This window comes from Balaenoptera ricei, chromosome 19 (assembly GCF_028023285.1).
Source record: "Balaenoptera ricei isolate mBalRic1 chromosome 19, mBalRic1.hap2, whole genome shotgun sequence".
NCBI classification, from domain to species: domain Eukaryota; kingdom Metazoa; phylum Chordata; class Mammalia; order Artiodactyla; family Balaenopteridae; genus Balaenoptera; species Balaenoptera ricei.
Window position 1 is genome coordinate 6,603,251 of NC_082657.1, and position 25,608 is coordinate 6,628,858.

Below are 25,608 nucleotides of genomic sequence, written 5' to 3' on the forward strand. Positions count from 1 at the left end.
TTTTAAAGTTTTGTTTTTCCTGGCATTTCGCACATAAACCGGTTAAGTCCAGATATTGCTGCTTGGCCAGGACACCGTTTATTTAGGTTAGAGGTGTTTACATTTAAAATGTAGAGGCTGTTCCCTAGTGGAGGGACGCTGGAATATCAGAAGCTTGGGAAACCACATATCCACCTGGGCTGGGATCCCAGCTCGCCCTTCCCCGGCGTTTTTCAACCCCCCATGTTCGCGGGTGCAAAATCATTTCTCATACCCCATCCTGGCTCAAGAAGGATGCGCTACCTACCCCAAGCCCAGGGACCACACCGGTCCCAGAATCCTTAAGGGACTCCCCCTTTTGTAGCTGGGGGCCCATGGAATTAGCAACCTCCCTCCCTCTGCTCCCACAGCCTCAGGAACCCCCCACCCCCCGCCCGAGGATTGGTGGTGGTGGGGTCACTGAGCACGATTCTTGATGCAACGATTCCTATGCAAGGGGCATTTTTGAGTCCCCCCATCCTTCCCTTGGACCCTAAACCCTGGCGAACCAGGGGTGAGGGGTGGGGCGGGTTCTGGCGGGAGCGGGGTGGGGCGGGGCAAAGGGCTAAGGGCTTTAAACACCAGGGTATGGGGTTGGAGACTGATTATATTGCCAAAGGGTTTAACTTCTTAAAGCAAAACAAAACCCCAGATACCCCTGACCCTCACGGAAGCCGAACGGTGCAGGGAAACGGGGTGAGGATTTTTCTAAAGGGTACGGACCTCTTCCCAACGTCTCCCCCCTGCTCGCCAATCTGCCACACGTACCCAGCTTTTTAGTTCAGCTTTTAAAAATAGTCACAATCATTATAAACCTCTACACACGTTACTCTCATTCCCCATCCCCCAACTCAACAGTGTGGGATTCGGGGAGGGAGAGAGAGAGAGCTAAAGGGACAACTTCCTAGTCCCGACTCCCCTTTTCCCCCCGGCCGCCAGGGTGCCTGCAACTACACGCATGCGCTGCATGACGCGCTCCCCACACGCATGTCGCGCCCCTCCTGCGCTCCGGGAACGCACGGACACGGGGCGGGGGCGGGGTGATTGGGGAAGGAATGAACGGCGGGGGGTCTTTCTGAATACAGCGGCTCCTCCCCAACACACACACACAGCAATAAGTTTCTCTCACTCAAAAGTGGGCGGGGCGGGCCTGGCCTGTTGTTGGGGTGGGGGGGAGTGGCAAGGGGGCGCTCTCAGGGATGGGGGAGGGTGCCCGGAGTCAGTCTGGGGAGGGGAGGTCTGCAAATCGTCCAACTCTGGTGCTAATGGCGGGTCTTCTCAGCCCACCCCCAGGGCAGGGAGGGAGGGGTCGGCACGGCCCCTCCCCCAAGCCTCCCCCACGCCCACCCTGGGTGCATGAACCGCCCGTTGCAGAAGCTGCCGCATGTCACCCCCCCCAAATAAAAAGTGTCATGCCCCCTTCCCACCCACCCTCTCACTCACAGCAAAATAAAAGTTTCCTTTTCATTTAAAAGTTTCACCCTCTTTGTCTCCAGAGAAGATCTCCTGATGGGGCTAGGGGCTCTGGGGGCAGACAGAAGGTTGGGACAGAAGAGCAGGGGTCGTACTAAGATGGCAAGGGCCTGCACTTTGAGGGTCCAGACATCCCCCTCATCGCCGGCTCTCACCTTGTGATTTTGGCGGGGGCAAGTACCTGCTTCAGTTTCCCTGATGGTAAAAATGGGGATCCGCACCCCTAACTGGAAAGTCTGTGAGGGCACCTGGGTCATGTGAGCTCCTGGGTCATGTGCCGGTGACTAGTCCCCAGAAAAGGAGTGTGGGCTCAGGAGTTACCCACTCTGAAGCCAGACTGGGTTCAATTTCTTAGTAGCTGTGTGTCCTTGGGTAAGTCTCTCAACTTCTCTGGGCTTGTTTCCACCACTCTAAAAGGGCAAGCGGGGGTGATCTATTAATTCAGCAAACATACTAAGGCCAACTATGTGCCAGGCACTGTTCTAGACACTGGAAGGCAGTGAAATCCCTGCCTCTAAGGGTTGTGCTGAGGGTTGAGACTAATGTCCCAAGTTTAGCTCAGCTAAACAAATAGTACTCAGCAAACAGCTCAACAGTCACTACTATCATTGCTTTGCAAAGACTTGAGGGTCAACTAGAGTGCAGCACCCCTTCTGCCACTCGCTGACGGAGAGGCTTGGAGCAAGGGACCCTGGAGCCCTGAGCCTCAGTTTCCCATCTGTATAATGCAGGGGATACTTTGGAGGAAGGTTGGGTGAGGGGAAAATGAGTTCTTTCACATTAAATGCTGGGTACACGTGAGGTCCCCCAACACTGGCCAGTTGGATTAGAACCAGCAGGCTGCCCCCCTCCACCCGCTGCCCCTTGCCATCCTGTCCCCCCACCCCTGCAGGAACACATACAGCCCCTGAGGGGTCCAGTCGGGGTTGGAGTTTATTTCTGCCAGAATCTGGAGTCTGGGAGGGTATGGGGGGGGGGCCCTCCTCCAACTCCCATGGGAAACTCCAACTGAACTGTGACCACACAAGAGCAACCAGAAGGGAGCATGGGGGGAGGGGGAATGAGTGAGGTCCCCTTATCTTGCCCCTCTGCAAGGGTCAAAGGCTGGTGGTGGCCTGGGGCTCAGGGTGCTGTTGCTCAGAAGTTCCGGGGTCAGTGGCTAAGTGGAGAAAGACACGGAGAGACAGGGAAAGAGGGAGCGGGAGGGGGAAGGGGGAGACTTAAGGGGGAGGGGGAGGAGAAAGAGGGAGGGGGAAGGGGCGTGGGGAGCCCTGGCTGAGGAGGGCAGGGGAGCCGTGCTCCCTTCCTAATACAGATCATTCATAACTGAAGGAAGGATTTGGAGCTGGATGGGACCCCAGCTTGCCAACTACACCCGAATTTCTCCCAAGCGAGAGCACCCCAGTCCTTTCCTCCCTGCTTGCCCGCTCCTCTGTGTTTAGGGGTTCACGGGAAGTCTCAGGGGACCCCCCGCCCCCCCGTGGGGTTGATAAGTGCTGTCATGCCAGAGGGTGGCACCATTTCCAAAGTGCAAGAAGCCAGAGGGTTGTTCGTGGGACAGGCACCAAGGGGGCCAGGGAGGGAGGGCCCGGTGGCTGCGGGCAGGGTAGGGTCACTGCGGTGGGGCCGCAGGGGACCCTTCGGGCTCCGCGGGCAGTGGCCCAGACCCTGGCTCCGCCTCCTCCGCCGCCGCCTCCTCGTCGGACACCACGCCCTCCTCCAGTCGGAAGACCTGGCGCACTGAGCGGGTGGTGAAGGTGAGGGGGCCGCGTCTGCGGGGAGGAGAGACCAGGGGGCAGAGAGAAAAGTGAGCGATAGGGAGATATGGAGAGACAGAATAAAATGGGGAGGGGGGCACAGAGAGATGAGGGCAGAGCGAGATACTGGGGTTTATGGAGCGAGGGTGCGCATGTGCGGGGTGGCCTTACCGAAGCCGGTTCCTCAGAGTGTTCAACTCCCGGTTCATGGACTCCGAGGCCTCTGTGACGTCCTCCAGCTCGTGTTGCAGCCTCCGGCGGACCGCCTGGGCCCGGGACGCCTCCTCCTCGGCCTCCTCCAGCTGCCGCTTCAGCTGCTTCACTCGAAGGTTCCCCTTCTCCAGCTTGGCGTGAGGAGGGGAGCCGGGTCATTTCTCTGGGTGCTACCCTCACCCAGCGCTCCCCACAGCTCATCCCTCCTACATCCGGACTCTGTCCTGTGCCCTGCCATCTATTCATGCTTTGTTCTTTTCTCCTAGATCCTCTCACCAGCCTCCACCTCAGATTCAAATGTGAGGCCATCCCCCACCCGGCCTCAGAGGGATCTTTCTATGCTCAGGGCTGACCCTAACCCTTCCCTGCTCAGAGTCCTCCGTGATTCCCCAGTACCCCTGGGACAAGGTCTCAGCCCCTCAGCCTGGCATTCCAGGCCCTGCAGGGTCTTCTTCCCATAAACACACTGATCGGACCATCTTCACTGAGACCTCCCCAGACCCTGCCATCTCTCTCTCCATGGAGGGGACATACATAACCTGCCTCCTGCCAACTCCTCTGACCTAATTTCTTATCATTCAACACCCCCCCCCCCCAACCCCATTCTTCTCTCAAGCAATACTGGTCTGCTTTTTTGCTTGGAACTCACCAAGCTCATTTCCATACCCCAGGGTCTTTGCACCTGCTGTTCCCTCTTCCTGGCTCTTTCTCACCCTTCAGTATCAATTCAAATGTCACTTCCTTAGAGGTCTTGCTGACACCCCCAATCTAGGGGGGACTCCCCAGTCCTCTGTGTCCCCCTCTCTCTTCATTCTCTTTTTTCTTCATAGCCCCTGTCACAATCTGTAATTATCTTTGCTTGTTTATAAGTCTATGGTATCTTTCTTTTCCTATGTTGAAAATCTGAGCTCTTTGAGAGCAGAGTCCTTCTCTGTGTCATTCACAGCCACATCTCCAATGCCTTGCACAGCGCCTGGCACATAGAGGGTGCTCAACAATTGTTTTGTGAGATGAATGGTGAATAAAACACAGCTGAGCTTTTAAGGGCACAGCAACTAGACTCAGTCACATATGAGGCTGGGGTGGAAGCTGGCAAGAGGATCTGATCCAGGCTCTCTCTATTGACTGTGTGACTTGGGGGCAAATTATATCCCCTTTTAAAGTTTCCATTTTCTCGCCTGTGAAATGGAGCTGATGAGAGAACGTAAGCATGTATTTTTTAAAAAGCAGGTAGCATAGTACTTGGGACACAGTAACTGCTCAATAAATAATTAAGAAAACAGACTCTGCAGCCAGAGTGCTGGAGTGTGAACTCTGGCTCTATCTCTTACTAAATAAATAATTGTGAGCAAGTTAATTCACCGTTCTGTCTCAGTTTTCTCACCAAAATTAGAGGGAAAATAATAGTTTAACCTACCTCATAGAGTTCGGATAAGAATTAAGTGTACTACCTGTTATGTCTTTAGCATAGTGCCTGGCTCGTAGAAAGCACTCAGTAAACAGCAGGTGTTGTTATTTTAGCTGTGGCCTAGTCTCTGGGTAGGGTTTAACTTCTTCCCTCTCCCTGGCTGTCTAAGGTCCTCACCAGGGCCTTTCCTAGATTCCAGAATTTACGGATCACAAAGTCACTGATTCCAGCTCTCTACTGATGCACCAAGCCCCAGGATGGTGTCTGCACTCAGTTCCAGTCCAGCACCCACACATTCTCTTGTGATGGGAACTCACTGCCTCCAGAGATGGCATGTGCTACTTCTCTGTCAGTGGTCCCCCCACCACTCCCACTGCACCTCAATAACATCAGCTGCTCACCTGGTCCCGGAGCTGGTCAGCCACCCTCCGCTCCTCCTCCACCTGGAGCACCACCTCTTTAAGCCTCTTCTCAGCCCTGCGTACCAGCTTGCCAGAGAGGATGCGCTCCCTATGGAGAGGTATGAACAGGAGAATCAGGAGAGCTGCTCACCTGGGGCTCAGTCCCCCAAGCCTCGTCCAGTGGCTACCTGTTCTCAGAATGACCTCTGCCCTCTTTTCCACCCACAACTGGCTCCCACAGTCTACTCAGGCCAGACACTGGTACCCAGGCTCCCACCAGGGAATCTAGTCCTTAGCTTCTAGTAAGATGCCTGAAGGTCCTAAAAGTGTCTCCATGTCTATACCAGTTTTCCATATCCCACTCAGTCTCTCATATTCAACTGTATTCCCCCACCACCCCGCCCCCAGTCTTTCCTCCTCTCAGGGGACTGACCCACTGACCACCAGTCCCTAAGTCAGACCACCAGGCATTGTCCTCACCCCTTCTCTCCCCTTTGCCCCACCCCCAGCCTGTTAGTAACCAAACCCTGTCCCATTGCCCCCTGGACTCTGTCTTGTCCCCTCCTCAGCCTCACAGCCCTAGCCCCAAGTTCAGGACTCATCATCTCCCACCTGACCTTCCCTCTACCTAGCCTGGAATTCTCTCTCAATTTCTTTCTCTAGCTTTCTGTGTTTGTGGAACAGTCTGGAAGCCCAAAGCTCCATCTCCAACCATCTCTGTTGTCTTCTCCCCTTCTCACTCACACACTTTCCCTGGACAAGCTCAGCTGTGCCCCAGGTTTCTACAACCATCAACAGCCTGGTGTCTGCTAAATCTGTCTCCTGAGCTCCAGCCTGGTTCAGCCCCCAGCCTCAGCTATCCACCAGACCCTGCACACCCTGCATTGGGCTCAATGCCTTCTCCCAAACCTACTCCTCCTCCTAATCCCCCATGATCTGCCTAGATATGCAGGTCAGACACCTGGGGCCATCCTTACCTCCTCTCTCCCCTCCAATCCTTTCCCTCCCGTCTCCTTAATTTCCCCATCCCCACGGTCCCTGCTCATCCACACCTGGGTGAAGTCCATGTGATGGGGCCCCTAGCAATGGGCAGTGCTTGGTAGCCATGACTGGACATTCCCTTAAATCTGAGCCAGCCACATGACTTGCTTTTTTTTTTTTTGGCCATGCCATGTGCGGCATGCAGGATCTTAGTTCCCAGAACAGGGATCAAACCCATGCCCCCTGCAGTGGAAGTGCGGAGGGGCCCTAACCACTGGACCACCGGGGGATTCCCTACATGACTTGCTTTAGTAACAGGATGTGGCAGAAGTGACATTGTACCAGTTCCAAATCTAGACCCCAAGAAGCCCTCACTCTTGGAACCTTCACTTTGTCATGTGAACAATCCTGGGCCAGCCTGGAGCAGAGACAAGTTAGCCTAGTTGTCCCAGGCCAGGCTGGAGACATACGAGAGCCCAGCCAAGATCAGCAAATCCATCTAGCTGACTTTCAGCTGAGCAAAGATGCATGAGTGAGGCCCACCAAGCTCAGATCAGCAGAACTTACCAGCCATCCCAAAGGCTCATGAGCAATAATAAAAAATTGTTGTTTTAAGCCACTTAAATTTTAAGGTGGTTTGTTATGCAGCTATAGCTAACTGCTACATTACTGTTTAAATTATATAGTGGGAATGCAGTTACTTGCAGCACAAAGCATCCTAAATGATATAGGAAATCATCAACCATTAATATTATGATGCCTTTTGGATGTTTCTAAACCATGTGCTTGTAACACAGCTCCCCTTCATCTCATTGACCAGAATGTGAGGATTGCCCTCCAGCTGTGCCCTCCTCTCCCACCTACCTGCTCTCCTGCTCCAGCTGCTCCTCAGCCTGGGCCAGCTTAGACTCAAGGGCAGCGATGATCATCTTCTGGCGGGCCCGGGCCCCAGCGTCTTCCTCACCCAGGCGTCCCCGGAGCTCCTGGATCTGCCGCTCCAACTGCTGCCGCCCGCTCTCTGCCTTGGCTGAGAAACTGCGCTCAGCTGACAACTCTGTGGTCAGTGTTTCCACCTGCAGCAGTGGGAAAGGCAGGACTGTCATGGTGGAGTCTCAGAGGGAAGGTGGGAGGTAAATGCAGGCACCTCCCACAACTAAGTGAGTTGATGATTGTTAAATAAATAGCACAGAACCTGGTATATACTAAATACTCAACAAATGGTAGCGTGTATTTTTCTCCAATTGGCTTATCAGCCAACGGCAGTGCCAGCCCTGGGTTTTAATCTTTTAGATAGGTTTTTGCTATTTTAATAAGCCCACAAGACTATCACAAACTTTTTTAAACGCTATAACTTCTACCTTTGACTGTGAATGAGTCTATTCCAAGGGTTATCACACTTTGGTTCGCACCAGGCTCATCTAGGGAGCTTGTTAAAAAATTGTGGACTGCAGGGTCCCCCCACTCCAGAGATTCTGATTCAGCAGGTCTGGAATGGGGTCCATGAATCTGCATTTTCAACAAGCATCTCAGGTGGTTTTGAAACGAATGATATGCAGGACCGTTTTGAGAAATGCCAGCTCAATGAACAGGAGCTACTACACTGCGAATGTGTAAACATACCTCTAATAATAGTGCCTGTTTATTTATTCAGCTCATACTCTGAGTGAGGTCCTATGCCGGGGACACAGAAATTAGTCAGATCCAGTCTGATTCATACTTTACTTCATTTAACCCTCAAAGGAAGACATCGACGTGGTGATTAGCATATGCTTTTTTTTTTTTAAAACCTTTTTTGGAAAATAAAACCGTGATATAGAAAAAGTAAAAAACAGATCAAATATATGGCTTAATGGGTTAATAAAAGGCAGACACCATTGTCGCCCCTGCCCAGGTCAAGAAACAGAACTTTACACACCCATCCTAATAACAACCTCTTCCTTTTCCTCCAAATAGTATGTCATCCTGACTTTGGGGGTGATCACTTCCTTGCTCTTTTTATTACTCAAAGATGCATCCCTAGATCCTATAGTTGAATCCTTCCCATTAAAAAAAAAACAAAAAAACAAAAAAAACTTGTATGGACTTCCGTAGTGGTCCAGTGGTTAAGACTTCACCTTCCAATGCAGGGTGTGTGGGTCGATCCCTGGTCAGGGAGCTAAGATCCCACATGCCTCACAGCCAAAAAACCAAAACATAAAACATACAACAGAAGCAATGTTGTAACAAATTCAATAAAGACTTTAAAAATGGTCCACATCAAAAAAATCTTTAAGGGACTTCCCTGGTGGTCCAGTGGTAAAGAATCCGCCTTCCAATGCAGGGGACACGGGGTCAGTCCCTGGTCGGGGAACTAAGATCCCGCATGCCGCAGGGCAATTAAGCCCATGCACCACAACTACTGAGCTCAAGCGCCTCAACTAGAGAACCCACGTGCCACAAACTACAGAGCCCATGCACCCTGGAGCCTGTGCACCACAACTAGAGAAGAGAAAACCCACATGCCACAACTAGAGAGAAGCCCACGCGCCGCAACGAAAGATCCCACATGCCTCAACTGACGCAGCCAAATAAAAATAAAAATAAATAAAAATTTTAAAAATAAAAATAAAAAAATCTTTAAAAAAATTTGCATATGACTTTTAAGTCTCTTTTAATCTACAGTTCCCTACTCCATCCCTTTTATTTCCTTACAATTTATCTGTTGAAGAACCTGGGCTGTCTGACCTACAGAGTTTCTCTGCATCTGTATTTTCCTGATTACACATTCACAGTCTAATTCAGCATGCTTCTCTGTTCGGTTTCCTTCAAATAGGCAGTTCGGTCCAGGGAATTAATTCTTTTTCTCTATGAGTTTTCAAGGTAATGAAATGGTTCCACGTCATTTTATGAAGGTGACTCTATCGTGTTGAACAGCCGTCCACCAAGAACTCATGCCCATCTGGAACCTCAGAATGTGACCTGATTTGGAAAGACCGTCTTCGGAGGTGTAATTTGTTAAATGAAGATGAGGTCATACTGGATTGGGGTAGGCCCAAAATCCAATACGACTGGTGTCTTTACAAGAAGAGAAGGAGGCACAGACACATAAAGAAGACACAGGGAAGGCCGTGTGAAGATAGAGGCAGAGATTGGGCTGATGCATCTACAAGCCAAGGATTGCTGGCAACCACCAGCAGCTGGGAGAGAGACCTGGAACAGATGCTCCCTCAGAAGGAATCAATCTGATGACACCTTGATTTTGGACTTCTAGCCTCCAGAACTGTGAGAGAATAAATTACTGTTGCTTTAAGCCACCCAGTTTGTGGCAATTTGTTACAGCAGCCTCAGTAAATTAATACAGTGACTAATTAGTATTTTTTAAAATATCATTGTGAACTCTTGTATTTAAACAGATTTGATGGATTTAAAGCAGTGCGATTCTGACCCTTGTTGAAGCTCAAGTTGCTCCCTTTGGGGCCAGTGGGAGCCTTTCCAGGTTGACTTCTAAGTGCTTTTGAGATAACCAGGGTGTGTTATGGACTGAATGTTTGTGTCCCCTCCAAATTCATACGTTGAAGCCCTAATCCCCATGTGATGGTACCTGGAGATGAGGCCTTTGGGAGGTAATTAGGATTAGCCGAGAAATGTGAGGGTGGGGCCTCTATGATGGCATTAGTGCCCTTGTAAGGAGATACCAGAGAGCTTGCTCTCTCTCTACCCCCACATGCACAAAAAGTCGAGGCCAGTGAGTGCATGACGAGATGACAGCCACATATAAGCCAAGAGAAGAGGCCTCAGAATGAAACCTATCTTACTGGCACCACGATCTTGGACTTCACAGTCTCTAGAACTGTGAGAAATAAATTTCTCTTATTGAAGCTGCCCAGTTTATGGTATTTTGTTATGGCAGCCTGAGCAGACTAAGGCATGGTATATGACAAGATGGTCCAGGCTACTCTGATTCGTTTCCTGATTCAGATCTGGAACGAGCCATTTCTTTTTTTTAAAAAAAGCCCCATTTTCTTTTAGTGGGGGGAATGGTATTTCTAGACCACGATTTATGTACTAGGGATGTTCATTGCTATTGGGTTGGTTATTGTTTAGAGGCCTTTTCGGTGGACAGAGATAGGATGGATCTATATAAATTACCCCAAAAGTTCACATGAATACATCCAAGTCAAATTTGGGACTAGAGGGTTTTTGTGGGGTTTTTTTTGTTTTGTTTTGGCCGTGCCACAGAGCTGTGGAATCTTAATTCCCCAACCAGGGACTGAACTCAGGCCACAGCAGTGAAAGCCCAGAATCCTAACTACTAGGCCACCAGGGAACTCCCTATTTGTTTGTTTTTAACTTAGCCTGTTCTCCATGACATCTATATCTTGGTTCTCACATGCTGATGATCCTCAGATTATGAACACAGGTAGAGATGATAGAATTAGAATATTCCATCCTAAATCATTTACTTTATCCCACACTATACACATAATATTACTATTACCAATATAATTACTGAATATAGTAATAAAATTTTTTTTTTGCATATTTGCCCATTCTCTCCATTTAAAAAATAGTTGTGATATAAATAACTGAACATTTAGCCAATTATCCTTCTTACTCCTTTTCAGCCTTCACTTAGTTGTAGAACTATGGGCAGACTGTATGCTCGTTACTCTCTTGAGCTGATGTCTCTCTAGTGACCCTGATCATCTGCACCTGGATTTCCAGGGCAGTGGTTCTGACTCCTCATGCCTCAGAACCACTTGAAGGGCTTGTTAAAACACAGATTCCTGGGTTTCCCCACCTCCAGCATTCCTCATTCATTCGTTCCTCATTCACTTGGTTGGGGCCCCAGAACTTGTATTTCCAACAAGTTTCCAGGTGAGGCTGATACTGCTGGTCTCGGGGCCACACTTTGAGGACTGCTGCTCTCCTAGATTCTTCAGGAAGGGCTCCTGGGAATAACAGTCCCTGAATTCTTGCACGCTGACAACTTGTTTATATCCTTTATACATGAAAGTAAGTTTTATATCTTATAGATAACCAACAAGGACCTACTGTATTGCACATGGAACTATACTCAATATCCTGTAATGGAATATAATCTTAAAAAGAATATATATACATATATATAACTGAATCACTTTGCTGTACACCTGAAACTAACACAACATTGTAAATCAACTATACTAAAAAAACAAACAAACATATATCTGCACATAAAAAAAAAGAAAGAAAAGAAAGTAAGTCTTGCTTGATACAAAATCCTTGGCTCAAATTTTCTTTCTTTGAGTATCATAACTATATCCCTCCATTTTCTCCCAGCATAAAGTCTCGCTGTGAAAAATCTGATGACAATCTAATTTTCTTTTTCTTATATATCACTTGTTCATTTTTTCCTGGATGGCTAAAGAATTTTTTCCCCCTCTTATAAGTCCAAGAGTTTTTTTTTTTTTTTTTTTTTAGTCCAAGAGTTTTTATTAGAATCTGTCATGGTATGAGTTAGTATGGGTCAATATCTTCAGGTACACAGTGGCTACAAACTTTTCTGTTTCAGGAGTTTTCTTGCATTATGTTTTTTGGTTATTTGCTCTGACCCCTTGCTTTGATTTTCTTCTTTGGGGGCTCCTATTATCCATATGTTGGATCTTCTCTGCCTGTCTTCAATATTTGCCATTCTCTTATGAATTCCTTTTTGAGTCTTTTAAAAGTTTTATCTTGGGGACTTTGCTGCTGGTGCAGTGGTTAAGAATCCGCCTGCCAATGCAGGCGACACAGGTTCAATCCCTGGTCCGGGAAGATCCCACATGCCACAGAGCAACTAAGCCCATGTGCCACAACTACTGAGCCCGCGTGCCACAGCTACTGAAGCCTGCGCACCTACAGCCTGTGCTCCACAACAAGACAAGCCACTGCAATGAGAAAATGAGAAGTCCGCACACCACGACAAAGAGTAGCCCCCACTCGATGCAACTAGAGAAAGCCCGTGCGCAGCAGCGAAGACCCAATGCAGCCAAAAATAAATAAATAAAATAAATAAATAGGAAATAGGTTTAAAAAAAAAGTTTTATTTTGATTTTTTTAAAAGGTTCTCCTTTTCACCAACAGCCAAAGATGTGGGCTGGGCTAAGTCACATCATTCTTTATATGACTGTAGTATCCTACGGGCTCTCCACTAGGCATGTACTGGCTTATTTATTTCATTTATAATGAACACTCAGTACTGTTTTAGGTACTGGGGATACAGCAGTGAAAACTAAGACAGAGGCCCTATGCTCAAGGTGCTTACACTCTGTTGGGAAGATGGACCATAGACAAATAAGTAAATATATAATAGAATGCCAGGCAGTGGTAAGTGATATGAAGAGATTAAAGCAGAGAGAATGGAGAGAAATTATGGGAGAGAGGGTGGCTGTTTCACAGAGGGTGGTCAGGGAAGGCTGTTTTGAGGGAGTGAGATGTGTGATGGTTTGGGAGACGGGCTTTCCAAGAGGAGGAAACAGCAAGTGCAAAGGCCCTGAGGTAGGAATAAACTAGGCATAGTCAAGGAATAGTGAGGAGGCTGGTGTGGCTGAAGCAGAGTGAACTAGGGGAAAAAGGGTTAGAGATAACTAAGGTCTGAATTAGCCAGGGACCAGAGTGTGGGGCCTTGTTGGTGACTGAGATTTTACTCTGAGTGAGATGGGAGTGCATCATCATGGTGTATGACTGCTTCTCCTACTGGTCTAGGGGCTCCCCAAGGGCTGAGCTGGGTTCTTACTCTTCTCTGAGTCCCCAGCATGAGAGGTCTCAAAATGTATCTTTTAAAATGAATGAAATAATATAGATGTAGGTCTCTCTTTGGAAATCTCATCCCTCTATTGTCTGCTTGGCAAACTCTTAACTTCCTACAAGACCTCTTAAGGCATCACCTCTATCAGGAAGTCTTCCTTGATAGCCCCCAGCCTCCAGGCTGGATACTGATCCAGTCTCCTCTACATTCTCACAGTGTCTTGTGCTTCCTCCATTTTCATTTGCATTTCTGTATTGGGATAGGCTGTTTCCTCCATCAGACTAGGATGTCCTTAAGGGCAGAGACCTGGAATGATCTATCTCTAGGTCCCTAGCACCACCCAGAATAGGATATGGGCCTCCAGAAGCCTCATAAAATATTTATAAATAAATATACAAATGAAATATGCTTTTGTCTGTCTGCCTAGCTCCTATGTAAGCTTTAAAACCCCAGCCAAATGCCCCTTCTTGCAAATGCCTCTCTCTTTTTTTTTTTTTTTTTTTTTTTTTAAATGCCTCTCTCTTGCAGAGAGTCCTCTCCCTCTCGCTACTGTGACCTGGATACTTATATTATCACACACGTCACTCTATAATGTCACGGTGTAACTCCCTGTCTGTTTCCCCAGGGAACTCTGCAGGATAGAGACCCCACATAATTTATTCCTGAATCCAGCCTTTGAGAAGCTTCAGAAATACAAGTGAATGAATGCATCAATGTCTCCCTCCACCTTGAGAACTCCTATTCAACCTTCAAAACCCAACTCAAATATTCCCTTTTCCTATGTCTGTTGAATAAGAGAACTGAAGGTGTTATGGCCCCAGGTCAGCAAGGACCCAGGCTGGCAGTGGGTGACCCAGCTGTGCTCACCTGCAGAAGCAGCTTGCGGTAGCGGTCATTGAGCAGCTCTGCATTGCTCTGCTCCTCCTCCAGCTCCTCTTCCATTTGCCCCAGGCGCCCCTCCAGCTGACGCTTCTCATCCAGAATGGCAGCCCTAGGGAGAACGGGCACAGGGGGCGGTGAGAGGGCAGGATGGCCAGAGGAGGGCGCCCTGCCCCACATTACCAGGGACCACTCACTTGCTAAGGCTGCCGTTGGCCACCTCATCTGCCATTTCGTCCCGCTCCTGCTGGGCCTGCCGCCGGGCACGGTCTGAGGCGGCCAGTTCCTGTGATGAGTGAGAGAGGGGGTGGTCAGCTGTGGTGAGGGGAGGCTGTCTGGGCACTGGTCTCCCTGCCCCTCACACCTCAAGTCTCTTGGCCTTTTTTTCACTGCACTTGAACATGCTGCCCCTGGATAACCTTGGAATGAACTTCAGTCCATAGGCAGATGTCTCCTAAATTCGTCTCCGGAGCCCCTGGTCCGTGTCCACCTCTTGCTGCCCCTCAAGGCCCCTCACCCTCATGGCCTCCTCACTGAGCCCACTATCTCCTTTCAAGCCAGGTCCTCCTCCAGTCTCCCCCGGTCATCGGGCCAGACCCCCTCGACTCCTCTGCCCCATTACCACACATAGCCCTGTCTGTCCTGACCTTTTACTCTGCCCTGGTCCCTCCTCTGCGCCCCACAGCTCTGGCTCAGGCTTCATCCTCCCTCCCCAGCCTCCCAGCCTCCATTCTCCCCCTGGTCCACGCCCCACACCGCCCCAGAGAGGACCTTGCGGCTGCGGCTCCGGACCCTCTCTGGGCTCCCAAGCTTCCCCCAGGCCCCGCCCACCCTGCCTTCCCCCACGGCCCCGCCCACCCTGCCTTCCCCCACGGCCCCGCCCATCCTGGCATCACCTCCTGCAGCCGCAGCACTTCCGCCTCCAGCCCCTTGAGGCGCTTCTCACTCTCCCGGTTCTGGGCAAAGATCTCCTCTCGGGAGCTGCGCGACTCCTCCACCTCCCGCCACAGCTCCTTCATCTGGGCCTGGGAGGAAGTGAGCGAGTGAGCGGACCCAGCCTGATCGTGACTCACGGGGACGCCCCCTACCCTCGCATCAGCCCGGTGGGGGCTCCCCGTGAGCAAGCAGAGCCCTGCGGACCTGGGCTTCTGCACCCCGCCCCCAGCCGCTGGCTGTGTGACCTTGGGCCAGCCCCTTCCCATCTCTGGGCCTCACCTCTTTAAAAAAGGAGCACATCAAAATTAAAGTAAGCCTAAAATGGGGATAATATTTGGGCTCTGCAGTAATAATAGGGATGGGAAACACCGGTCACTTACCTTGGGCCAGGCTCTATTCTACAGACACACTGACTCCTTTAATCCTCACAACTCCAGTTGGTGGGGACTATTTTCCTCCCCAGTTTACAGATGGAGAAACTAAAGCACAGCGAGGTTCAGCAACGTGCTCAGGGTGGTAAGTGGCAGAGCCAGGACCTGAACCCAGGCTGTCTGGCCCTGGAGTTCACCCTTTTTGACACTTTGATACCTGGCCACGTTATTGATGATTGGTTGATTGGCCGCGCCAGGTGGCATGCGTAATCTTAGTTCGCAGACCAGGGATCGAACCCGCGCCCCCTGCCGTGGAAGCGCGCGGAGTCGAAACCACTGGACCGCGAGGTAAGTCCCAAGCTACCTGGTCGCATTATTAAGAGTGTGTAGGGATGCCGGTAAAAGGGTTTTTCTCCTCAACGGTGCTTAAAATAAAGAAAAATAAAACACAAACGAAATGTCCATCGCCGTTAAAAAAAAAATCCCCGCTCTATATCTTTACAGTGGTGTAGCGAGTGATTGTTGACACCGTGAGGACAGCGGGCAGGCTTGGTGGTAGAAGGACAATTACCATCACTGTTACTAATATTATTATTATCTGCTTGATAATAATAGGTTTTCAGTGTAGGGGTTTTTGCTCAGTGATGACATGGTTTATAATTTTTACTTTTGGGGAGGAATCTTCATACACCAGTGCTGCCCAACAGAAATACACTGCAAGGACAAACGTTCTTTAACATTTTCTAGTAACTACATTAAAAAGGTAAAAGGAAATAGGTAAAACTAGTCTGAACACTATATTTTATGTAGCCTAATATATCCAAAATATTATTATTTCCATTTATAATCAGTGTAAAAATTATTGAGATATTTTACTTTATGAAGTCTTCTGAATCTAGCATGTAACTTGGATTTTGGACCCACCCACCTTTTTTTTTTTTTTTTTTTTGGCCTTACCAGGTAGCTTGTAGGATCTTAGTTCCCCAACCAGGGATGGAACCTGGGCCCTCAGCAGTGAGAGCAGAGTCCTAACCGCTGGACCGCCAGGGATTTCCCTTTTTTTTTTTTTTCCCCTGCCACATTTTAGATGCCCAGTAGCCACATGGGGCTGGTACCCTCTGTATTGGACAGGCCAGGTCTATACTTAAAAAAAAAATAGAGACTTCCATGGTGGTGCAGTGATAAGAATCTGCCTGCCAATGCAGGGGACATGGGTTCGAGCCTTGGTCCGGGAAGATCCCGCATGCTGAGGAACAACTAAGCCCATGAGCCACAACTACTGAGCCTGTGCTCTAGAGCCCACACGCCACAACTACTGAGCCCGCGTGCCTAGAACCCGTGCTCCCCAACGAGAGAAACCACCGCAATGAGAAGCCCCCGTACTGCAACGAAGAGCAGCCCCCACTTGCGGCAACTAGAGAAAGCCCGGGCGCAGCAAATAAGACCCAATGCAGCCAAATAAATAAATAAATTTATATTAAAACAATAGACTTTACTTTTTAGAGCAGTTTTAGGTTCCCAGCAGTTTTGGGCAGAAGGTACAGAGATTTCCCACACAGCCCCTACCCTCACACATGCACAGTCTCCCCCATTATTAACATCCCCCACCAGAGTGGGACCTACCTTGATGGTAGGTATCAGTGATGAACCTACCTTGACACATCACCACCCAAAAAAAATTCTTTTTAAACAACCATGTATAAGTTTCATAATGGGGCTGCGGGGGGGGGGGGAACCCTAAGGTATTTCCACTTCAAAAATGAAATACAATGAGGAAACTGCACTTAAACATTACGCATTTTAAATAAAGGAAATAAAGAACAGAAAAAGAACCCAATGAGCCTTATGGGGCATGGATGTTTATAAAGCTGTTGCCTACGCTGGGTGCAGCTCCTGGGATCGAGAGGGCGGGGCCCCAGATGGTTTTGGAGCCGGCGGGAGGTGGGGCCCTCCCCGGTCCGAAGCTTAAGCTCCACCCCTCACCTGCATCTTGCGAAGCTGCTTCACCGCCTCCTCCTTGCCCTGCCCGGTGGCCACGGTCTGGGCCTTCAGCTCCTCCAGCTCGGCCTCCAGCTTCTTGCGGGCGGCCACGGCCAGAGCACGCTGCTTGCGTTCCTCATCGCGTTCCACCTCTGCATCCCTCAGCTGGGACGGGGGAGGCCGGGAGGGGCGGGCTCAGGGGACGGGAGGCCCAGGTTCCCTCTACACGCTAGTGACACAGACGTCTACCCTCCAGCCCCGGCCCAGGCCTCCAGCCCCGTTCCTCCTGCCCCTTGCCTCTCTCCACCACCGAACTCCATCATCCTCTCCGACCCCACAGCCCCAGCTCAGGCCTCATCCTCCCCCCTTGCCCCAGCTTCCTCTCTGCTCCCATCTTTCCCGGCCAGCCCATTCCCGATGGCTCCAGAAGGGTCCTTCTACAATCAGAGCTGACGCTGCCCCTCCCCTGCTCATGGCCCTCCTGCGGCTCCCCAGTGCCCCCAGGACAAAGTTTTGGATGAGCCCATGGCTGGATCAGTGGAGCCAGGCGAGGTCAAACAAATACCCAGAGACACCCCGGCCCCCCAGCCTTGGATCACGTCTTCATCTCTCTCTCGGGGCCTCCCAGCTCCAGTCTCCCCCGCTCCAGTCTGCTGCCCACATGGCCCCAGAGGGGTCTTTCTGACACTCAGAGCTGACCCGCCCCTCCCAGGCTCAGCACACATCCCCTAGTGGAGAGCCTTGCCCACTGCAGACCATAGGAAATTCCTCCACTGAATGAATACTGAATGAATGAATGAATGAATGGTGCAGAGAGAGAGAGAGAGAGAGAGATGGAATGAATGAGGAAGCAGGTGAAGGAGTAAATGAATTCGGGAGGAAGGTCGTGGATGAAGTGGGGTGCAGATGAGCTGGTCAATGAATGAGTAAATGAGTGCCTGGGTAGGTTGTGGGTGTGGAGGGGTAGATAGCGGAGTGACTGGGGGGAGAGGAGGTTGATTGGAAGGGGGTACTGGGTGCATGGAGGGGAAGTCAGATGCAGAGTTGGTTATGTAGAAGTGCCGGTTGGTGGGGAGGCTGTGTATGGGCGGCTGGGTGGCTCAGTAGATGGGGTGGTAGCTGGGTGGAGGGTTTTGGCGGATGGAGGGTGTCTGAATGGGTCAACAGGATGTGCGTGTGGGTTCATGGGTCATGACGGGTGAGTGGGTTGGGGAACAGGAGGCGGGCTGGCTAGCAGGAGGGACTTGGGTAGAAACACCGAGTAGCAGGTGGGTGGGTGAGACTTCCGGCCTCTCTTGCTGCCTGTAAGCACCAGGGCATCCCCCGCTGGACGGGCATCCCCCGCCGGATGGGCGCCCTGCCTGTACCTGCTTGGCCAGCTGCCGCCGCCTCTCCTCACCAGCCTCGTCTCGGCCCTGCAGGTCCCGCTCGTGCTGCGCCTTGAGGGCCTGCACGGTCACTTCCAGGCGCAGCTTGGCATCCTCAGCCGCCGTCAGCTCATCCTCCAGCTCCGTCACTTGTGTTCGCAGGTCGTTGGCTGCCTGTTCGGCCACCCGGCGGGCTCGCTCCAGCTCGTGCACCTGGAGGGGAGGGAGAGTGAGCGCTGGGGCACCTGGGTCACCTGGGTCACCGAGGAGTGGGGAGGCCAGGACCCGAGATCTATCCTAGGCTAGAGGGGAGGGAAGCTTTGACAGAAGGGGTGGGGGGCAGCAAGTTGACGTGCCCATCCTAGTTCGTTCATTCATTCACACGTTCAACATTTCCTGAGCACCTACTTACTATGTGTCTCATTCTGGATCATCCTAGAACATATTTTATTAATAACCTATGCACCATAATTCTATTATCTGAAGCTCCTGAGAGTCCATTCCAGTGTTTGTTAGGTCGGCTGACTCTCACTCATGGTGGATTATTTCCTCGTAGGTTTTGTGATCTTTTTTTTTTTGGCTGGGACCTGCGCAGCTTGCACGATCTTAGTTCCCCGACCAAGTATTGAACCAGGGCCCTGACAGTGAAAGCTCAGAGTCCTAACCACTGGACCCCCAGGGAATTCCTGGTTTTGTGATTGGTTTGTGAGCTCACTTCGTTGTGGCTTCATCTTTAGGAATACCGCGTGGAAATGGGTGGAAGGCACGTAGCTCCAGAGTTAGCAGTGTTGGTTTCTGCCAGACTCCCCAGGATATTACCAACCCACTAGCGACTAGCGACTACTATTTTTTTGTCAGCGTGGGGCTTTCCAGACCTTTCAGGGAGGTGTAAATGAAAACCCCAAATATCCCGTGAAAGCAGACCTGGGCTTATGAATTCTCAGACACGCCCCCACGGCCTCTCCTTAATTGTTACCTCCTCAGAGAGGCAACCCCTGACCTGTCAGGGCCTCCCTGTTACCCGTGCTCCTGGCACTGAGTCGCTCTCTGACTCAGCCCTAGTCACAGTGGTCCTTTACCATGTGCTTATGTGTCTTTTTGGGCAACACCCACCTCCCACATTGGCCTGTGAGCTCCACAGGGCAGGGACGGTATCTGCTTATCACCCCTGCCTAATGACCCTCATGAAAATGATGGTCAGTGACAGTATCTACTTTCAGTGCTTAGAAGGGTCCAACTGGTCCCCCTTTTATTTGGCACCTGCCAATCAACTTGGTTGACTTGAAGGACTCAAACTTCTCCCATCAACATCCTACTTCCCACAAAGGCCTCTGGAGTCACTATATATAACTTAACACTTTTCCCAAAGGACAGACCTTAGCAGTTTGAGCATGAGTTGGATTATCCTTGGGCTGCAGGCCAAGGGTGTGTCATGGGGATGGGGGTTCTTTCCAGGCCTGGCTAAAAGCTCCATTGGATTAATGCCAGAGCATGCGGAGAAAATAAAGCCCTCAGCCATCGCACCCCTGGCAATAAGGAAGGATGCTGGGATTGTGTCTGCCCAGGGACCCAACTAAACACGCATTCCATCAGTGCCTCCCGTCACTAGCCAGGGTGGCTTGTGGCCCTGGGCCTGTTCTGGTTGATGCTCCACAAATATATTCATTGGGCAAATGAAAGAAGGATGGTGTGGAGGGTGTCTCAGACCTTTCAGAAGGCTGGGAGGCTGGGATACTGGCTGGGTGAGCGGGGACTGGGAACTGGCCTGGGAGACCCCCTCACAGGCCCTGGAGGGATGTATGAGTTGGGGGAAGACGGAGACCTGGTAGGGGAGACTGTGTGTGCTCAGTGGAGTTGGGGGTGGCAAGGTGGGGTGTCTTCACAGTGTGTGTGTGTGTGTGTGTGCGTGTGTGTGTGTGTGTGTGTGTGTGTGTGTGTGGTATGTATGTATGCGATGTGTATATGTATAATGTGCGTGTGGTGTGTGCAGTATGTATGTATGTGGTGTGTGTATGTATATGTGTGTGTGGTATATGTGTGGTGTGTGTGTGGTATGTATATATGCGACGTGCATATGTATAACGTGCGTGTGGTGTGTGCAGTATATATGTATGTGGTGTGTGTATGTATATGTGTGTGTGTGGTATATGTGTGGTGTGTGTGTGGTATGTATGTATGCGATGTGTATATGTATAATGCGTGTGTGGTGTGTGCAGTATGTATGTATGTGGTGTGTGTATGTATATGTGTGTATGTGCATATGTGTGTGTGGTATATGTGTGGTGTGTGTGTGGTATGTATGTATGCGATGTGCATATCTATAATGAGCGTGTGGTGTGTGCAGTATGTATGTATGTGGTGTGTGTATGTATATGTGTGTATGTGCATATGTGTGTGTGTTGTATGTGTGTGTGGTATATGTGTGTGTGTGTGGTATGTATGTATGCAATGTGCATATCTATAATGCGCATGTGGTGTGTGCAGTATGTATGTATGTGGTGTATGCATATGTGCGTATGTGCGTATATGTGTGTGTTGTGTGTGTGCGCACGTGCACATCCGCATGTTTGTGGAGTGGTTCTCAGGCTGTATGTTGTGGCAAATTTTCTTCACTTTCTTTTTTCTTTCTTCCTCTCTGAGTCACATACACACAAGACGAGTGGTTCTCATGCCCTGTGTGTACACATGAGCAAGCGTGCTTAATGGAAGATTCGCCTCACATTTCACGAACACACAGGTGAATATGTATGTTTTGTAAGCAGCGCTCATGTTCAGCATGTGAACATATATGTTTGCTGGAAGATTCTCCTCATGTTCTGCACGCGTGAACATGCACGTTGATGACTGGCTCTCCTTACTTTCTGTGTGTGTTGTGTGCACGCGCCTGCTTGGTAGAAGATTCTCCTCACGTTCTGCGTGTGTGCGAGAACACGTACGTCTGGTACATGAACATGGGACTTGGACGCTGGTTCCCTTCGCCCTCTGTGTGGGAGAGCACACACGTGTGCGTGTGTCCCCCAGCGTGACGGGTGTGTGCTGCTGCCACGTGCGTGTCCCCGGACGGGGGGCTGCTCACGCTCTTGCCGACGTCATCCTTGCTGCTGAGCAGCGCCTCCAGCTCGGCCCGCAGCGCCCGGTTCTGCCGCTCCAGCTCCTCCCGCGCCTCCTGCTCCTCCTCCAGCGCCCGCGTCAGTGACAGCGCCCGGGCCTCGCGCTCCCGGCCCTCCGCCTCGACCCGCTCGCGTTCCTCCACCGCCCGAAGGACGGCTGCCTTCTCCTCTGCCAGGAGCTTCCGGGGTGAGGGAGATGGGGTGGGGGAGACAGGTTAGCTGAAAGGAATGTGCAAGGGGATGGGGAAGAGAGAGCAGCCAAGGGCAGAGACAGACAGACAGACAGACAGAGGCAGAGACACAAGAGGGACGTAGAGGGATTAAAGTCACAGCTGTGTCCCAAACCAGCTCAACTCTTCAACGGATCACACTGTTGGTGGGAATGTAAATTGGTGCAGCCACTATGGAGAACAGTATGGAGGGTCCTTAAAAAACTAAAAACAGAGTCACCATATGATCCTGCAATCCCACTCCTGGGCACATATCCAGAGAAAACTACTATATGAAAAGATACATGCACCCCTATGTTCACAGCAGCACTGTTCACAACAGCCAAGACATGGAAGCAACCTAAATGTCCATCGACAGATGAATGGATAAAGAAGATGTGGTACATATATACAATGGAATATTACTCAGCCATAAAAAAGAATGAAATAACACCATTTGCAGCAACATGGAGGGACCTAGAGGTTATCGCACTAAGTGAAATAAGTCAGACAAAGACAAATATCATATGATATCGTTTATATGTGGAATCTAAAAAAATGATACAAATGAACTTATTTACGAAACGGAAACAGATCCACAGACATAGAAAACAAACTTACAGTTACTAAAGAGGAAACGGAGGGAGGGATAAATTTGGAATTGGGATTAACAGATACATGCTATTATGTATAAAATAGTTAACCAACAAGGACCTACTGTACAGCACAGGGAACTATACTCAATATCTTGTAATAACCTAAATGGAAAATTATCTGAAAAAGAATGTGTATATGTGTGTGTGTGTGTGTGTATATATATATATATATATATATATATATATATATATATACACACACACATATACATATATATATACATACACACACACACACACACACACATATCTGAATCACTCTGCTGTACACCTGAAACTAACACAACATTGTAAATCAACTATACCTCAATTTTTAAAAATTAAATGAAAGGAAATTTTGAGTAGAAAAAAAAAAACCTCTTAAATGGATCAACTGATCAGCCCCTCATTCTAGATAAACAACTGCGGAAATGGTGTTCCTTTCTTCCTCTTGGGGTAATGGTAGGAACAAAATACATAAATTTTTAAAATGTACTTCAACCTTCACTGTTTTTTAAGACACAGCAATTGACAAACAATGAAACTTACAAGACATGCAAAAAAGGAAGAGAACAGGACTCACAGTCAAGAGAAAAATCAGTCCATGGAAACAGACCCACAGATGACCTAGATACTGGGATTATCACACAAGCACTTTGACTGTGTTAAGTAAGTTTCAGGACAAGATGGATACAATGGGTGAAGAGGCAGGGTTACTGCAGGAGGGATTTGAAACTGTAAAACAGAACCAAAGAAAAATGCCAGAACTTCAAAATACAATATCTGAAGTAAAAAAGTCACTGGATGAAATTGAGAGCAGAATGTACACACATCAGAAGAATCAGTATACTTGAAAACAGGTCAATAGAGATGATCTAAACAGAGCAAAGAAAAAATATTGTAAAAAAAAACTTAGCAGAGCTTTAATAACCTGTGAGACAGTATCAAGCAATCAAACATACACGTATTTGGAGTCCCAGAGGAAAGGTTCAAAAAAAAGGAGAGGAAGAAGTAAAATTGTCTTTAATCACAGAAAACATAATTCTAGAAAATCCACTGGAATCTATAAAACACCTACTAGCACCAAAATGTGAGTTTAGCTAGATCGTAGGATACAAGATCAATATACAAAATTGATTACACTTCCATATTCTAGCAATCAGAAATTAAATAAAAATAATATTTAAAATAGCATCAAAAATGAAATACATGGAAATAAATCTGACAAAGATGTGAAAGATGGGCACTGAAAACTATAAAACATTTCTGAGATTAAATTAAAGAAGATCTAAATAAATGGACATATATACCATGTTCCTGGGCCAGAAAACTCAATATCATGAAGATGTCAATTTTTCCCAAACTGATCTATAGATTCAAAACAATCTCAAACCAAGGAGATTTTTTTTGCTGTAGAAATTGACAAATTGATTGTAAAATATTGAATACACGTGGGAATGCAAAGGACCAAGAAGAGGTAAAATAACTTTGAAAAAGAAGAAAAAATTGGAGAACTAATGCTATCTGATTTTCAATATCTATGCAAAGCAAGTCAGTGGAGAGAGTCTTTTCAACAAATAGTGTTTGAACAACTGGATATTCAGATACATCTAAAATTAACTTGGAGCTATGATAGCACCGTATATAAAAATTAACTCAAAATGGATCATAGAAAATTAAAAGAAAAATGGATCATAGACCTAAAGGTAAAACCTAAAACTAGACAACTTTTAGAAAAAAACTCATAGAAGGAAACCACTGTGACCTTAAGTTAGACAAAGATTTCTCAGACACAACACCAAAAGCATAATCCATAGACTAAAAAATTAAAACATTGGACTTCATCAAAACAAAAACTTCTGCTCTTTGAAAGTCTCTACTAAGAGAATGAAAAGACAAGCCACAGACTGGATGAAAATATTTGCCAAGCAATATATCTAATAAAGAACTCATTCAGAATATACAAAGAACTTTTGAAATTCAATGATAAGAAAAGAAACAATCCTTTTTTTTAAAAAAAAGAAAAAAAGGCAAAAGATTTGAGCAGGGACTTCACCAAAGAAGATGTATGGATGGTAAATAAGCACATAAAAAGATGCTCAACATCATTGTTTATTAGGGAAATGTGAATTAAAACCACTACATCTATTGGAAAGGTTAAAGTTTTATTCATGACAGTCAAAAACTAGAAACAGCAACTCAAATGTTCTTTTCAAAATGTGGTCTATAAAGGAATAATAATCAGCAGTTAAAAAAAAAAGGAATGAATTATTAATGCATGCAAAAACATGGATGAGGGACTTCCCTGGTGACACAGTGGTTAAGAAACCACCTGCCAATGCAGGGCACATGGATTCGAGCCCTGGTCCAGGAAGATCCCACATGACGTGGAACAATTAAGCCCGTGCGCCACAACTACTGAGCCTGCGCTCTACAGCCTGCGAGCCACAACTACTGAGCCCACGCACCTAGAGCCCGTGCTCCATAACAAGAGAAGCCACCGCACCGCAACAAAGAGTAGCCCCCACTCGCTGCAACTAGAGAAAGCCCACGCGCAGCAATGAACAAACACAGCCAAAAATAATAAATAAATAAAATAAATAAATTTATTTAAAAAATGGATGAATCTCAAAGTAATTTTTCCAAGTGAAAGAAGCTAGTCAAAAATGAGATTTATATAAAAATAATTTATATAAAACTCTAGGAGATATAAAAAAATTAATTCTTTAAAAAATTTTTGATTATCTATGGAATGGTATTAAGCAGTCAAACACACATGTATTTGGAGTCTGAGAAGAAGAGGAAAGAGAGAGAGAATGGGGCAGAATAATATTTGAAGAAATAATGGCTGAAGATTTCCACATCTGATCAAAAACACCACCCCAAAGCTGTAGGAAGCTTGGCAAGGATAAATACAAAAACCCACAGCTGGATATCATAGTCAAACTGCTAAAAACCAAAGAGAAAGAGAAAAAATTTAAACCAGCTAGAAAACCACATCACACTACCTGCAGGGAAACAATGCTTTGAATGACCACTAACTTTTCATCTGGAACAATGGAGGCCACAGATCATGGAATGATCTCTTTGAAGTGTGGAAAGAATAAAACCGTTTACCTGGA

General features: G+C 48.3%; 1 protein-coding gene across 3 annotated transcripts in view; it reads right to left on the minus strand.

The window, feature by feature from the left end:
- Positions 1 to 2,406: 2,406 nt before the first annotated feature.
- The window catches only part of MYH14 (myosin heavy chain 14), a 90,859-nt gene continuing 67,657 nt past the window's right edge, over positions 2,407 to 25,608 (minus strand). For all 3 annotated transcript variants that reach the window (XM_059905890.1, XM_059905889.1, XM_059905891.1), the window contains 10 exons: positions 21,609 to 21,821; positions 18,533 to 18,745; positions 17,169 to 17,330; positions 14,775 to 14,903; positions 14,076 to 14,164; positions 13,867 to 13,990; positions 7,116 to 7,324; positions 5,271 to 5,379; positions 3,420 to 3,592; positions 2,407 to 3,263 (listed from right to left, as the gene is read on the minus strand). In XM_059905890.1, the coding sequence (XP_059761873.1) occupies positions 3,104 to 3,263; positions 3,420 to 3,592; positions 5,271 to 5,379; positions 7,116 to 7,324; positions 13,867 to 13,990; positions 14,076 to 14,164; positions 14,775 to 14,903; positions 17,169 to 17,330; positions 18,533 to 18,745; positions 21,609 to 21,821 (1,581 nt within the window). In that variant the 3' untranslated portion in view covers positions 2,407 to 3,103. The remainder of the gene's footprint in view (positions 3,264 to 3,419; positions 3,593 to 5,270; positions 5,380 to 7,115; positions 7,325 to 13,866; positions 13,991 to 14,075; positions 14,165 to 14,774; positions 14,904 to 17,168; positions 17,331 to 18,532; positions 18,746 to 21,608; positions 21,822 to 25,608) is intronic.